This window comes from Oryctolagus cuniculus, chromosome 2, assembly GCF_964237555.1.
Source record: "Oryctolagus cuniculus chromosome 2, mOryCun1.1, whole genome shotgun sequence".
NCBI classification, from domain to species: Eukaryota; Metazoa; Chordata; class Mammalia; order Lagomorpha; family Leporidae; genus Oryctolagus; species Oryctolagus cuniculus.
In genome coordinates this window covers 110774359-110790108 of record NC_091433.1, presented here as the reverse complement: position 1 = coordinate 110790108, position 15750 = coordinate 110774359, and the positions used below count along the sequence as shown (strand labels likewise).

General features: G+C 54.0%; 1 protein-coding gene across 15 annotated transcripts in view; it reads right to left on the bottom strand.

Annotated features, from left to right (window-relative positions):
- The window catches only part of FAM178B (family with sequence similarity 178 member B), a 117644-nt gene that overhangs the window by 65873 nt on the left and 36021 nt on the right, over window positions 1–15750 (bottom strand). For all 15 annotated transcript variants that reach the window (XR_011386479.1, XR_011386480.1, XR_011386481.1 and 12 more), the window contains 2 exons: window positions 9885–9990; window positions 6643–6727 (listed from right to left, as the gene is read on the bottom strand). Coding sequence is in view for 10 of the 15 variants with exons in the window: in XM_051835736.2 (XP_051691696.2) it covers window positions 6643–6727; window positions 9885–9990 (191 nt within the window). In the remaining 5 variants the exon portion in view is untranslated. The remainder of the gene's footprint in view (window positions 1–6642; window positions 6728–9884; window positions 9991–15750) is intronic.

Sequence of the window (15750 nt, the reverse complement as noted above, 5' to 3'; positions counted from 1 at the left end):
CAGCTACAGTGCCAGCATCCCATATGGGCACCGGTTCGCGTCCTGGCTGCTCCTCTTTTGATCCAGCTCTCTGCTATGGCCTGGGAAAACAGAAGATGGCCCCAGTGCTTGGGGCCCTGCACCCACGTGGGAGACCTGGAAGAAGCTCCTGGCTCCTGGCTGTGGATCAGCAAAGCTCTGGCCATTGCAGCCATCTGGGGAGTGAACCAGTGGATGGACGATCTCTCTCCCTGTTTCTCCCTCTCTGTAACTCTACCTCTCAAATAAATAAATATTTAAAAAAGAAAGAAAAATAAATTAATAAAGTTGACTTCATCTAAATTAAAAACTTTCATGCATCAAATGATGACACTAACAAAAGAGTGAGACTCTCACAGAATGAGAGAAAATATTTGCAAATCACATTGTCTGCTAAGAGGGTCTAGAATCCAGAATATATAAAGAAATTTTGCAACTCAACAACAACAATCACAAAAACCAGACAACTCAATTAAAAAAAAAATGAACAAAGCATTTGAGTAGATGTTTCCCTAAGGAAAATATACAAATGGCTAAACAAGCACACACAAAGATGATGGATACGCCTCCTCATTAGGGAACTACAAGCCCAAAGCAAAACGAGATACCACCGACACCACTTCACACCCACTAGGGCGGCTGCTGCCAAAGGGTGGACACTGACAGATGCTGGTGAGGATGGGGAAAGCTGGAACCCTCCTACACGGCTGATGGGAAAGTAAAACAATGCAATCACTTTGGAAAACAGTTTGGCAGTTCCTCAAAAAGCTAAACACAAGAGCTACACTGTGGTCCAGTGATTCTGTTCCTAAGTCCGTAGCTGAGAGGGCTGAACGCATATCCCCACACAAACACTTGTATGCCAGTATTCCTAATGTTATTGGGAAGAGCCAAAAAGTGCATACTATCCAAGAGTCCATCAACTGAGAGGTGGATAAATAAAACGTGGTATATAGAGAGAGCAGAATAGTATTCGGCCACAAAAAGGAATAAAGTCTTGGTGTGTGCTGCACTGTGTGTAAACCTTGAACATTCTGCTCAGAAAAGGAGCCAGGGAGGTGAGTAGTTAGCCTAGCGGTTAAGACGCCCGCCGCCCATATTGCAGTACCTGGGTTTGATACCCACCTCTGGCTCCTGACTTCAGCTTCCTGCTAAAGCAGGTCCCAGCAGACAGCCATGATGGCCCAAGCAATAGGGTTCCTGCCACCCACATGGGAGGCCTGAATTGAGTTCCTGGCTTCACTCTGGCCCAGCTCTAGCCATTGTGGGCATTTGGAGAGTGAACCAGCAGATAGGAACTCTATCTTTTTCTTTCTGCCTCTCAAGTAAATACTATTAAAAAGAAAAAGAAGGCCGGCGCCGTGGCTCAATAGGCTAATCCTCCACCTTGCGGCGCCGGCACACCGGGTTCTAGTCCCGGTCAGGGCGCCGGATTCTGTCCCGGTTGCCCCTCTTCCAGGCCAGCTCTCTGCTATGGCCAGGGAGTGCAGTGGAGGATGGCCCAGGTGCTTGGGCCCTGCACCCCATGGGAGACCAGGAAAAGCACCTGGATCCTGGCTCCTGCCATCGGATCAGCGCGGTGCGCCGGCTGCAGCGGCGGCCATTGGAGGGTGAACCAACGGCAAAGGAAGACCTTTCTCTCTCTGTCTCTCTCTCTCACTGTCCACTCTGCCTGTCAAAAAAAAAAAAAAAAAAAGAAACCAGATACAAAAGGTTCCATACCGTATAAATGGTCAGATAAATGGACATTTACATGGAATGTGCGAAATAGGCAAATCCACAGAGACAGATGGTCGATTGAGGATTGCCAGTGGCCGACGGAGGGCTGGGGGTGGGGGGAGGGACTGGGTATGAGGTTTCATTCTGGGGAGGTGAAAATGTTCTGAAGGTATACAGTGGTGACACAACCGTGAACGTACTAAAAACTAAACTCTTCTGCCTTAGAAAGATGGATTGTGTAGAAGGTGACTTACAGCTTCAGACAACACAAATTTCATCCTGGCCTTGCCCACCACTGCTGAAGCTTCACCGTGTCTGAAATGACACCCCCATCCTCCAGCCCTGGCCCACACTTTTGGTCTCATCCCTTACTGTGGCCCTTTCAGGAGGCCCTGCTCCTGCCATCTCCTTGTCTTTGCTGCCACTGCTCCCTGCTGCCCTTGCACCTCTGCACGCCCAAGTCCTACCTGCAAGGCTGAGAACCAGTGGGCTCTCAGCAAATGCAGCTGCAGATGGGTTTACATGGGCGTTCTGTAGTCGTCTTCCCTGAATTAGTTACCAAGAGGAGACTCCATATAAATATCCGCATTTCAGCTGCTACCGCCAAAAGCCACGCCCCCCCCCAATTCTTCCCTGAATCCAGCTTCCTTCTAATCAAGCAATAGGGTTCCTGCCACCCACATGGGAGACCTGGATGGAGTTCCTGGCTCCTGCATTCAGATTGGCCCACCTCTGGCCATTGTGGGCATTTGGAGAAGGAACCCTGGCTTGTTCTACTGTCTGCTCGGAGAAAGTGGGTCCTCTCCAGTGGAAGAACCATTTTACTCATTCACCATTGTAGAGACAGGTCTAAGAGCAGCTTTTGGAGTGCTCAGAGCCCTAAGCCACAGACAACAGAGATGGGCTCTGGCTATTTCAGCAGGAAACAGGTGTATTCTAGCCAGAATCCAGTTTATCATAAAGGTAACTGGGCTCAGGCTCCATGGCTACCCCACTGCATGGGCCCCGGGTGGGAGGGGAAGCCAGGTTGCCATCAGCAAGCGTTTCTACATGAGCATTTCTGGAACACGTTCTAAAGAGATCCAGGATAAAGGGACGAGAACAGCCCGAGGTCCAGCATTTGGTATGATTTCTTTACCCATTTTAAATAAATGTTGGCTTTCATACTGAACTGTCCACATAATGAATTAGATGACTCATGCTAGAATTACAGGCAAGGGTTTTAAAGTAGCTATTGTGACTGTGCTCATTGTCACAAAGGAAAACACAGTCGTTCCATGATATCTGAGGCCCTTCATAGCAAGGTCAGAGGGTGCTCACACTCCTGGTATAAGCAGGGGCTGGCACTGTGGTGTAGTAGGTTAAGCATCTTCCTGTGGCACTGGCATCCCTTATGGGCACCAGTTCGAGTCCTGGCTACTCCTCTTCTGATCCAGCTCTGTGCTATGGCCTGGGAAAGCAGCAGAAGATAGTTCAAGTGCTTGGGCCTCTACACCCATGTAGAAGAAGCTCCTGGCTCCTGGCTTCAGATTGGCTCAGCTCAGCTCTGGCTGTTGAGACCATCTGGGGAGTGAACCAGCGGATGGAAGACCTCTCTCTCTCTATAACTCTGTTTCTCAAGTAAATAAATATTTAAAAAATAAAATAAATAAAATTTAAAAAATAGTATTTGTACATAACCTATAAGCATCTCCCCATCATTCATCTCTAGGGCACTTGTAACACCCAATACAGTGTAAATACTACATAAATGGTTGCTGTTTTGCTTAGGGAATAACGGCCTCCAAAATTCTGAACATTATCAGTACAGATGCAAGTGTTTCTCTGAGTACTCTTTTTTAAAGATTTACTTTATTTATTTGAAAGGCAGAGTTAGAGAGAGAGAGAGAGAGAGAGAGAAGAGACCTACAGAGAGATCTTCCATCCTCTGGGTTACTCCCCAAATGGCCACAACTGCCAGGGCTGGGTCAAGCCAGAGCCAGGAGCTTCATCCGGGGCTCCCAAATGGGTGCAGGGGCCCAGGGACTTGGGCATCCTCTGCTGCTTTCCCAGGCACATTAGCAGAGCTGAATTGGAAGTGGAGCAGCCAGGACTTGAACTGGCACCCACAAGGGATGCTGGCACTGCAGGAGGTGGCTTGACTTGTATGCCAGAGCGCCAGCCCCTCTCTGAGTATTTTAATCCACAGTTGATGGAATCTGTGGATGCTGAACCCACGGGTATGGAGGGCTGACTGTATGCCCATGCTGCTCGAGCACAAAGGAAATCTCAGTAAAGAAGTGGAAACTATGGAAAGAAAAAAAGAACTAGATGGGAATTTGAAAACTAAAAATTCCAGTATTTGAAAGAAGGCTGGAAAAGCAAGTCTCTTGAATTCTACCTTGGAGGAGTAAGTCCATGAGGCTTAACCCATTATGCCACAATGCCAGCCCCTTTAAACTTTTCTGTAAAGACCTTTTTCTAACAGTTTGATTTATCTATTTTTACTTTATTTGAAAGGTGGAGGGGGGCGGGGAGAGAGAGAGAGAGAGAGCGAGCGAGCACACTAGGCCAAGATGAAGCCAGGAGCCTGAAACTCAATCCAGGTCTCTCATGTGGTGGCAGAGACCCAGGAACTTAAGCCACGACTGCTGTCTCCCAGGAAACAGGAAGGCAGGATCGGAAGTGCAGCCAGGACTTGAACCCGGGCATCTGATACGGGATGTGGGCATCCCAAGAGGTGAGTTTAACCACTGTGCCAAACACCTGCCCCAGCGACTGAGTTTTAGTTCCAGCTTTCGGTAGATTCTCTCCTGGCACCTGGCTGCTTTGTTCTTGACCAAGCCCCCTTTTTTATTTATTTTTTTCAGTTGTGGTAAAATAGATGAAAGATGTACCATCTTAACCACTGTGAAGTGTGTGAATCAGTGGTGTTAGGTACATTCATAATATTGTGCAGCCATCACCCCGGCCATCTCTAGAACTTTCTCATCAGGGCTTGAGCCTGGCAGTTAGGATGCTGGGGAAATGCCTGCTTCCCATACGGGCTCTGGGCTCAGTTCCCAGCTCTGGCTCCTGACTCCAGCTCCCTGCTCTGCAGACCCTGGGAAGCAGCAGTGGTGGCTCAAGCAGGCGGGTCCCTACATTGAGGGACACCTGGGGAGTGAACCAGTGGATGGGAGCGCTCTTTCTCTCTCTCTCTCTTCTCTTCCACCTCTCAAGTTAAAAAGAATATATTAAAAACGTGTTCATCATTCTAAACTACTCTACACCTATTTGACCCCAAGTCCCCACTCGGCCCCTGACAACCACTGTTTTTATCTCTGAAGCTGACTACACCGTGGACCCCACTGAAGTGGCTCACACAGTATTTGCCCTTTTGCTTCTTCCACTTAGCAAGATGTCCTCAAGCTTCACCCGTGCTGTGGCACCTGTCGGAATTTTCTCATGTTTAAGGTGAACGAGGTCCCACCGTACATGAACATGACATTCATCTAGACAGCTGGGCTCCTCCCACCTCTCACCTCCTGGGAATAACGCCGCTCTGTATGTAAATGTCCGCGCAAGCCCCTGTCCTTCTGTGCCCCCGGCCTCTGCTGTTTCCCCCATCAGTCCAGATCCTGACCTTGGCATGGACTTGTCTAGGACAGGTTCTATTCCCCTGGGCAGGCAAACAGAATGCAGGCTGGCCTCTCAGGTCATGCCCACGGCAAACACCTGGAGTGAGGGGAACCAGACCCGAACTGACCAGGAGTGCCACGTCCCATGGAAGGGAAAGGAGGGACAACAACGTGGCAAGCAGCAAAGGAGAGTGGGCTGTCCCCTGGGCGCCTGCGGGGGAGACACATACCACTGCACAGAGGAGAGGGGCAGCACAAGGGAGGCCTCTGTTCCCCAAAAGGGCAGGCACGCCGCAGAGAAGGCCCCGGGGGCTCCAGAGGGCGGCCCAGGCTGCAGGGGCAGAGGTTATGCAAAGGGAGAGGATGCTGGGACTGGCGCTATATTCAGCAGCTCGGCGTGAGGGGCCCACAGGGGGACTGGCTGGGGGAGTCTGGAATCCTCCAGTTTGACAGATAGCCCCCAGCTCAGCCAGCTCTTGAAGCTCACAGGGCTGGGGTGCACAGTGCACCCTGCAACTATGCCCGTAGCCTTCAGAGTCCTGTGGTCTTGTGCCCTGGAGGGAGGGAGGGAAGGAGGGAGAGAGGGAGAGAGAGGTAGACTACAGCTTCGGTACAGGCGGGGCCTGGGCACCCAGGAATCCCTTTCACCCTGGACCGCCAGCAACTTTCAGATGGTTACTTGATATTTTTTGGTGCCAAAGTGTCTAAGTTTAGGTGCCAAGTGATGACAGCCTGGGAAGGGTGCAGTCGCTAAGAGGAAAATTAATGGCTCCCTGGAACTCTGACATCTTAAGGAGTAAAGATGAATTAAACATGTTCCCCCCAGACGACAGGGCCAAGGGACAGACTGGAGGCTCCCATTTCAGCCTGGACCACTGCTGCTCGAGTAGCCGAGGGAGGCTGCCAGTGGTGGGGAGGGCGGTGAGCTTCAGGTGCTTCCCGTCGGTGCCGCCAACCCTGGCAGCTGGTCTGATTCTGTGGATGTGTTCCTGGAACCCTCCCAGGCATGCTCTGTCCCCCTCGAACCAGAGACTACCCCAGTGTGAACCCAAATTTTTAGACTGCTCTGGAATCCCAGGAGACTGTGAGGTCAGCCTGGACTTGGCCTCGGAGACCAGGATCTGAGGCCGGACCAAGGTGCCAATGAGCCTGCCAGCTCAGTTTTTTACTAATGCTGGAGCCAGGGCCGAAGATGGCTCTGATGTCGCCACCAGCCCCTCCCTCTGTGCTGGGCTCTGGGGCACTGACAGCCGTGTGCTGTACGGGGCCAAGGGCGCCAGTCTTCCACCCTGCACCAGGTACTGACCAGACTGACGGAAAAGCCCATCCACACTCAGGTCCCAGAGGAGATCAAAGGCTCTCGAAGACGTTTCTGGAGGCCATGTCAGAAGCTAGGAGAAAAACAAAAACAAAAACAAAAACAAAACAGGTGAGCAGGGTCATTTCTAAGGCACAAAGGCAATGCCTTTCCACTACCCCGCATTAAATAAATCCCATTTCATCCTCACTAGGCCACGTGGGAGGAGGATGTGGTCACTGCTGTCATCGTCCAGATGAGGAAACCATGCTTGGGGGTCGAGCAACTCCCCTCGGGTCACGCAGCCCGTTAGTTGCTAACCCAGGAGTGAAAGCCAGGTCCGTGGGACTTGAAACTCCCTTCTCTGTCCACCTCCCTCTGGGAGGGTCTGGGGCCTTCTGGCTTTTCACTCCTTGCGGTCACCTCCATGTCCCTGCAGGGCGGGGGCCAGCGTAGAGGAGAGAAGGAGCTTGCAAGCACTGACCAACCGCAGTCAGCTGGGCAGGACCAGGTTGGCCCCGCTCTGGGATCCTCGAATTGTTTCCGGGTCAGTGCTTTACTTTCACAGTCATCTGAGACCACTGGCGTGGAAAATCCTGGTCCTGAGTGCAGATCCACAACCTCAAACAACTCCAGACAACAGGGATCCTTATTTGAATGCTCCTGGAGTCAGTGTGTCCTGCGCCGGGGATGTGGGCACAAACAAGTACCCAGCACCCACCCACAGTGCCACCTTGACTGGGGACACACAGTCGGGGCCAGGCCTCGGGGCGGGGTTCCTGAGAGCTCACAGCTGTGGTGGGTGCTGTAGGGAACTCCCCCTTTCAGACACAGTGGCTCTGGAGTGCCCGAGGGCTGAATGCCACTCCTGGACCTGGCCCGAGAGTATGACCTCTCCAAGTGCAGCCTGTGTCTGGTGACAGGCTGATGCTGGGGTCTGAGGGCCTGGAGCCCTCACTTCAACTCAGGCTACCCGAAAGGGTCACCGGATTGCAGAGCCCCTCAGGACTGTCGGGGACCCCTCCTGCTGCACAGCCCCTCCCTCTGCTGGATCTACTGCCCTCCCCGTCACAGCTGGGGCACTCGCAGGGAAGCCACTGCCTCGGGGTCCATTCCTCTGTGACTTCTTGTAACTTCTACAGCCGAACACTCGACTCTCTAGAAACTCACTGAGGATATACGCTACCTGCTCGTGCCCATCCTCCCTGGTGAGGCTCACCTGGAAGGTCCACACGAGGTGGACAAGCCCACGGAAGTCAAGAGCACTGTGGCTGAAGCCTGTTCCCCGAGAGAACATCGGCTGAAGCCTCTGGGGGGCGGGGGCAGCAGGACCAAGACCCCAGGGGAACTCAGCATGGCCTCTCCAAGAACGCAGTGGACTGAGCAGAGCTGGAGAGCTCTGACTCACCACCCCCAGCTCCCAGGATGGACCCCAGGTGTCCGTGTAGGCTCCTGCAGCCCCGCTCACCCAGCTGCCTTGACTGGACCAGGGGACCATTTAATCCTCTCAGGAAAACTATATTGTCCTTCCTGGGGACTCAGATTTGTGGACACAGCCTGGTCTTGCTTGGCCAGGGAGCCCCCCGGGGAGGAGAGAGAAGCGGAGGCTGGTCCAGCTTCCTGATGCTTCCCCATCCTGGTTCCAGCTCCACCCGAGAGCCACCCACATCCCTGTCCTGGGATCCCCAGGACCGTTCTTGCTCTCCTCCCCAGGAGGCTGCAGGGGGGCCCTTCTTGGATTTCTACCTCTTGCAGCCAGAGTCCTCACTAACTATATAAGCTTCTGAAGTGCGCGGAGCATACTGCCCAGAGGTCTCCCAAAGCCAAGGGCACCCCTCTTGCCAACCTGGCTTCCGCCGTGGTGGGGGATGGAGCGTGAACCGGGGCCTCCACCCGCTGACAATGCCAGGCCCTGGGCCGAGCAGTGGCCAGGGCGGTCTGCGAGGGTTACGCACTTCACTTGCACATGGGGCCATCGGAGCACAGGGCAGATGCTAAGGAACACACCCACAGGTGACCAAGCTTGACCTTGTCTTGGGGGAGGCTCTGGGGTCCCAGGACCTCATGGAGACTGATCCCCCCAAGAGGAAGGGCACTCCACGCCGTGTCAGGGTCACACAAGGCCCCTCTGTGGGCGCCCTCTCAGTTGGGCTCTTTGTGTCTCCCAATGCCTAATTGTGTGCTTCGTCATCTGCTGTGCAAGGAGCAGAGAGAAGCTGTCCTGGCTGGGCTGAGAATAATGGACACACTGTTCCCTGTTCCTCCCCATCCACTCCCACCAGGCCGTGGGGGGAGAGGGACACGAGAGCAAGGGCCACACCAGGGCCCCAGGAGCCTGGGGTCTTTCTCCTCTGCAGCAGACCAGCGCACGAAGGCGGCCCCAGGGCTGGGGGCTGGGGGTGGGGGGAAGCAGAAGGAGCTGGAGGGCTCTGCCTGGAGTGTGGCCAGCCTGCCGAGGGGGAGGACTTCCTTGAACCCGCCCTGCACAGTGGCTGTGATTTACAGCTGGGGTCCAGGCTCCAACTGGCAGCAACAGGACGAGCTGGAACTTGTGACCAGCCCATCCCCAGGGGCCCTGGGAGGGGGCCCAGGCCAGGCAGGCATCCTCATGCCAGGCATTCAGATTGTAGCAGTTGGTTCCTGGGCCCGTCCCTGCTGGGTTTTTACTGTCTCTGTCTCTCCAAAAGTTGCAAGCCCCAGGCAGGGTGGATGTTCCCCCAAGGCAAAATGTTCCAAAGACAACCAGGAGGGAAGAGACCGCAGCTGCAGGTTTCTCTGGCCGACTAACAGCAGACAGGAAGCAAGCCCTCCGACCCACCAGCACCCTCGGCTTTAAATCTGTGGGCACCCCCCTGCCCCAGGGGGCTGCCTATCAGCTAGGGGACCTTGGTGGCCGGGGAAGAGATTTTTGACACAACAGGAGCCCTCGTTGGGGAAGCATGGATCCACACACTGAGGGGTTGGACTTCAAGTCCACTGGGAGCGCCAGGCCCCTCCGGAAAGCTAAGCTAGGCTTCTGGGTGGCACAGGCAACACCCGGAGAGGTGCACACCGAGTGGGAGGCAGAGGCTGAGGCCACACCTGGGTCCCCGTGAGGATTAACTCCCCATCAGCTTTCCTCCCTCCTCTGCCCTCAGCCCCAGACTTGGCAGGACAAGGTTAATGCCCAGCCCAGCTCCTCCCGCCTGCAGGCTGGCCCCAGCTAGGAGGCTGCTGCACTCCCGCCACCTAGCGGCTGGTCTGGTCCTCACCTGGAACAGCCACTGCAGAAGGGGCACCGGGCAGCTGGTCCTGTGCAGGTAGAGGTTGCTCAGGAGGCCGTGGTGCAGGAAGGAGAGCTGCTGGGCCTGCGAGGAGCTGGGGGACAGGCAGCGAGGTTAAGGGAGGTCCATGGGAGATGGTCACGTCGCAGCCGCTCCAAGAGCTAATAGGCTTTTCCAGTCCTCGACACGAGGTGCCCTCATCAAACTTGCCTGCTTGTCACAAGGGCTTTCCAGGAACATTCCTGGTCCCCCCCCCCAACCCTTTTTAAAAGATTTATGCATTTGTTTGAAAGGCAGAGTTACAGAGAGTGAGAGCGACAATGAGATTGATCCTCCATCCGCTGGTTCACTCCTCAAATGGCTGCAATGGCCCAGGGCTGGGCCAGTTGAAGCCAGGAGCCTGGAACTCCATCTGGGTCTCCCACATGGATGACAGGAGCCCAAACACTTGGGTCATTTTCTGTTGCTTTCCTAGGATCATTAGCAGGGAGCTGCATCAGAAGTAGAGCTGCCAGGACTTGAACCAGACCCATATGAGATGGCAGCATTGCAGGTGGCAGCTTAATCCATTGCCAGCCTCCCTCACAGTGGCTTTTTTTTTTTTTAGATTTATTTATTTGTTTGAAAGGCAGAGTTATAAAGAGAGAGGGAGGGAGGGAGGGAGAGAGAAAGAGAGAGAGAGAGAGAGAGAGAGAGTCTTCCATCTGCTGGTTCATTCCCCAGATGGTCGCAACGGCCGGAGCTGGACTGATCCGAAGCCAGGAGCCAGGAGCTTCTTCCAGGTCTCCCACATGGGTGCAAGGGCCCAAGGACTTGGGCCATCTTCTACTGCTTTTTCAGGCCATAGCAGAGAGCTGGATCGGAAGTGGAGCAGCCGGGACTCAAACCAGTGCCCATATGGGATGCCAGCACTGCAGGCAACAGCTTTACCCACTGCGCCACAGCGTTGGCCTCTCACAGTGTTTTAAGTATACTTCTGTGTGGCACACTTTGATGGAGAGGGAAACTGAGGCATTTACTAAGGGTGAGTAGAGGGTCGTGGTGCCTTGACTGCAGGCCCTGACCTGAGGGGCAGACGGGATTACCGTGCAGCCGTGCTAGCGTCACAGTATCTGCTTACACACTGAGTTTCTGTCTGTCGTGGCTTTTTCCAACACAGAGGGGACACCTGAGAAGATGGGAAAATAACAGAAAATAATTTCCCAGGACTAGGAAATTCTGGGAAGGGAACAGTCAACAAGGATTCCGTAAAGGACTCTCAGAAACCGAGAGCAGCTGCTGTCCCCGAGTCAGAGGAATGGCGCTCGGGCTGACCATGGGCCTGTGACCTGTGGTGTGTCCACTCTGGCTGGCCTGGGCAGTCAGACCGCCGGCCTGGGAGGAGGCCTGCTTTAGGTGCAGCATTGCCTTTGTAGGACAGCTTGGTCTATCCCAGGTCTCCATAAAATGAGTTGAAGTAGTCGTGTGTGTGGGTTTGAGATTTATTTTATTTATTTAAAAGGTAGAGTAACACAAAGAGAGGGATAAACAGAGATCTTCCATACACTGGTTCACTCCCCGAATGGCCACAATGGCTGGGGCTGGGCCAGGCCAAAGCCAGGGGCTTGGAATTCCATTCTGGTCTCCATGTGGGTGACAGGGAGCCAAGTACTTGGGCCATCATCCACTGCCTTTCCAGGCGCACTGCTAAGCAGGGAGCCGGACTGGAAGCAGAGCAGCCGGGACTAGAACCAGTACTCTGATAGGGGATGCCAGCGTCGCACATAGCAGCTTGACATGCTGCACCACAACGCTGGCTCTGCTCGTGATGGGCACAGGTGCTCTGCAAGTCATTTTAGAGGGGTTGGCTGGGCTTGGTCACCTTCCCAACTCCACCCAGAGAGACTGTCTTTGGGGTGGATTTCTCCACTCTCTGTATGTTTTCTGACTATTAATATTTCTCTTTCTAGATAATGTCCCATTGAGAATTAATATGGAGTCCAGGAAATGAAAAAAGTAATTTCAAGTTTGTTGTTTTTTCTCCTTTTTAAAAATATTTTATCACTCACATTTTTTGATTAACGTAGAATACTGGCACATTTTTATTGGGCAGAGTGCAATATTTCAACACGTATGCATAGCATAAATCCATCATGGCAAGCAATGAGTCTTCCTACTTCTTTATCTTTTGTGTTTGGAGCCTACCAGCTCCTGTTCTCCATTTCAATGGCCAGATCCACACCAAGAACATTTCAGATAGATAGAATTTAACGTCCTGACCCTAGGTAGAGATTTCCTTGGTTAGTCCAACCTCTTCCTTTTTCCCCTCGTCCCTCCATCTCTTCCTCATCCTCCTCCGTTTTCTCCTTTTTTAAAAAAGGACATAGGACTTTAATCTGCCAGGAACAGAACGCTCCACAGTAAAGATCCCCCAAGCCAAGCTGCTGTCTCCTTGAGGATGTCCAGGCAGTTTGCAAAGTGTGTGTGTTTTTTTCCAAGTCATTTAAGTTCAGAGGAGAAAGCATCTTTGTTCCTGGGCTTACGAAGTTTACCGCTGGAAAACAGACCCTGATGTGTACATCCAAACACGCGTGAGCCCCCGGGCTGCTGGCACACGCCACTTTGCCCCACGTGCCTGGTCACACGGATACTTTTGCGGGCTGACCCTGACAGGCAATGCCTTCAAGTACATGCACAATACCCAAGTAAACAAAGTCTGGAGGGCCTTGCAAATTGGCAGGACCCCAGCAGAGGCCATGTGTCGAGGAGGCTGGAGCTCCAGGGGCACTTAGGAGAAGCTGGCGTGGTGCGGTGGGCGAGCGGGCGCTCTGCCAGTTTCCCAGTGGGGTGGTAGTACAAGCCCCCGTTGGCTCAGAGTAACACATTTGCAGCTGCTGCTCTGCGTGAGAGACGTCCTGGGGTTGCAACGTCTTCCTCCTGCTAAGCAGGCCTTGCAGCCGAGTTCCGTTCCTGCCGCAGAATGAGCCGTCTGCCTCTGAGTCCACTGCTGCTGGGCTGGGTCTCATCTGTAAGATCTCGGGAGAGAGAGTGCGCCGGCAAAGACACAGTCCTGCTCTTCCTTGGAGCGAGCGCGAGTGAACAGCTTTCAAGGAGCCGTGTAGAGCTCCATGGGCTGTCTCCGGTGCAGGCTGGGTCACGAGCCGGTGTGGTGCCCGCCCGCCTGGCACCAGGGGAGCGCTGCTTCCTTTCCGCGGAACCGCATGAGCCTCCACCTGGTCACCATGGCATGCAGTAACCTTGGTAACCTCGGTAACCTCAAGTGTGCCGTACGGATCCTCTCTTGGCACACACACTGCCCTGGCTGGGTGCACAGCAGGGGAAAAGGGAAACGATGGGAGGAGCATGCAGGGGAAGCTCAAAAGCTGCGGGTGATTCAATCAGATGTTATCAGATTTACAAAATCCCGTGTCATGCTTGCACGTCAAGAAGGCCGTCCCTGGGCCCAAGCGGGTGCCTTCGTCCGCGCTTAGGCCAATGCTGAGGTCAGAAGTTATGCTGAGAATGCCAGAGGATTTTGGAGTGAGAAGTGGGGGTGGGGTGGGGGATAGCAGGTGCCACACAGGCCTGGCTGAGCGTGAGGCACACAGCTGTCACCCTCGAGGACCCCAGGGAAGGGAGGTTCCCACCCAGGTCCCTTAGCCATGACTGGAGATGAGAGGAGCACGGGGCGCAGCCACAGCCGGAGCCCTGCTAATCTCCAGCCGCGACAGCAATGACAGAGGGCAGATGTCTGCGTCCTCCCCACCCCCAGCCCGCCCCTGGCCGCCCACTGGAGCAGAAGGCGGGGAGGGAGGGAATCGGCCCGGAAGGGAAACACACAAACAAGTCGGCACAGAACTGGGGGAGCTCCAGCCATCTCCCTGGCATTTCTGTCCCTGACAACGTCCAGGGAGGATTCTTGCAGCCTCTCCCTCCTCATCTACTTCGCGGGCAGCAGTCCCGAGGGCACAGTCTCTGCATGCCTTGGGATCCCGAGTGATGGCAAAAGGATAAACACTAAGCGTAGTTATTTACATGGGCTCTGTTGCTGGCCCTCTGCCAAGTTACTCAAATCAAAGTTTCAATAAAATGCCTGCGTAGAACAGAAACAAACAACGGATGAGGCTTCCCCTCCACAGCCCCTGCTTTTTCTTTTCTTTCTTTTTTTTTTTTAATAAAGATTTATTTATTTGATATGAAAGGCAGAGTTACAGAGAGGTAGAGGCAGAGACACAGAAGGAGAGAGGTCTTCCATCTGCTGGTTCACTCCCCAGATGGCTGCAATGGCTGGAGCTGCACCAATCCGAAGCCAGGAGCCAGGAGCTTCTTCCAGGTCTCCCATGTGGGTGCAGGGGCCCAAGCACTTGGGCCATCTTCTACTGCTTTCCCAGGCCATAGCAGAGAGCTGGATCAGAAGTGAAGCAGCAGGGTCTCGAACCGGCACCCATATGGGATGCCGGCACTGCAGGCGGTGGCTTTATCTGCTATACCAAAGCACCGGCCGCTTTTTCTTTTTCTAAATTATTTTTAAATTTTTATTTGAAAGACACACAGAGGCCGGCGCCGCGGCTCACTAGGCTAATCCTCCGCCTTGCGGCGCCGGCACACCGGGTTCTAGTCCCGGTCGGGGCGCCGGATTCTGTCCCGGTTGCCCCTCTTCCAGGCCAGCTCTCTGCTGTGGCCAGGGAGTGCAGAGGAGGATGGCCCAAGTGCTTGGGCCCTGCACCCCATGGGAGACCAGGATAAGTACCTGGCTCCTGCCATCGGATCAGCGCGGTGCGCCGGCCGGGGCGGCCATTGGAGGGTGAACCCACGGCAAAAAGGAAGACCTTTCTCTCTGTCTCTCTCTCTCACTGTCCACTCTGCCTGTCAAAAAAAAAAAAAAAAAGAAAGACACACAGAGACAGAGACCCTTCATCCGTGGAGAGACAGACCCAGAAAGAGACAGAGTGAGATCTTCTATCTGCTGGTTCACTCTCCAAATGCCTGCAACAGCTAGGACTGGGCCAGGCTGAAGCCAAGAGCCTAGAACTCCATCTGAGGCTCTCACGTGAGTGCCAAGGTTCCAGATCCTTGATCCATTGTCCGCTGCCTCCCAGAGTTCGCATGAGCAGGGAGCTGGATGGAAAGCAGGACCAGGACTTGCACCCAGGCACTCTGAAATGAAACAGGAGTCTCCAGGCAAAGCCTTAACTGCTATGCCAAACGCCAGCCTGCCCCTGCTTTTTTTCTTTTCTTTCTTTAAAGAGACGTAAGTACAACCTGGGCAAGAAGCCCAGGGACCCCAGCCACAGTCAAGGTCATCGCTGCCTCCTCTTGTTCTCTCTTCTCGGGGCTCCCTACTGGCAGCCAGTAGGAAGTCCTAGCCTAGTCGACACTCCAGTCTAGACAAATACACTTCACCTGCACTTCAACCTGGTCATCTTCCTCCAGGAAGGAGAGGGATTTGTGGCAAAACAACAACAACAACAACAACAACAACAACAACAACAAACCAGGGGCTGCGGGCCTCAGGGAGAAGCGGTGCACAAGCGCCATTGAGGTCAACAAATCTCGGACCCCTCTGCCTCCTGCCTTTTCCTGCCTGCTGAAGCATCCACGTGGTAGGCCTGGCCTGGGCATCAGGCTCTGGGGGAGTGTGTAGTCCTCACAACCATGGTGGCAGGTGCATCCACAGGACAAACGTGTGCCCCGACACTCCTGAAAGCGCCTCGGGGAGCTTGCGATGAACTGAGCAGGGCAGGCAATCTCCAGCCTTGCACAAGTTGGCTTCTGCCCTGAGCTGTGCGGTTTGTGGGTCTGGTCCTGACACATGCTCTTCCACTCAGGAAGACTGGATCTCCTTCAAGGGCTGCTGTTGAGGGAGGAGGGAGGA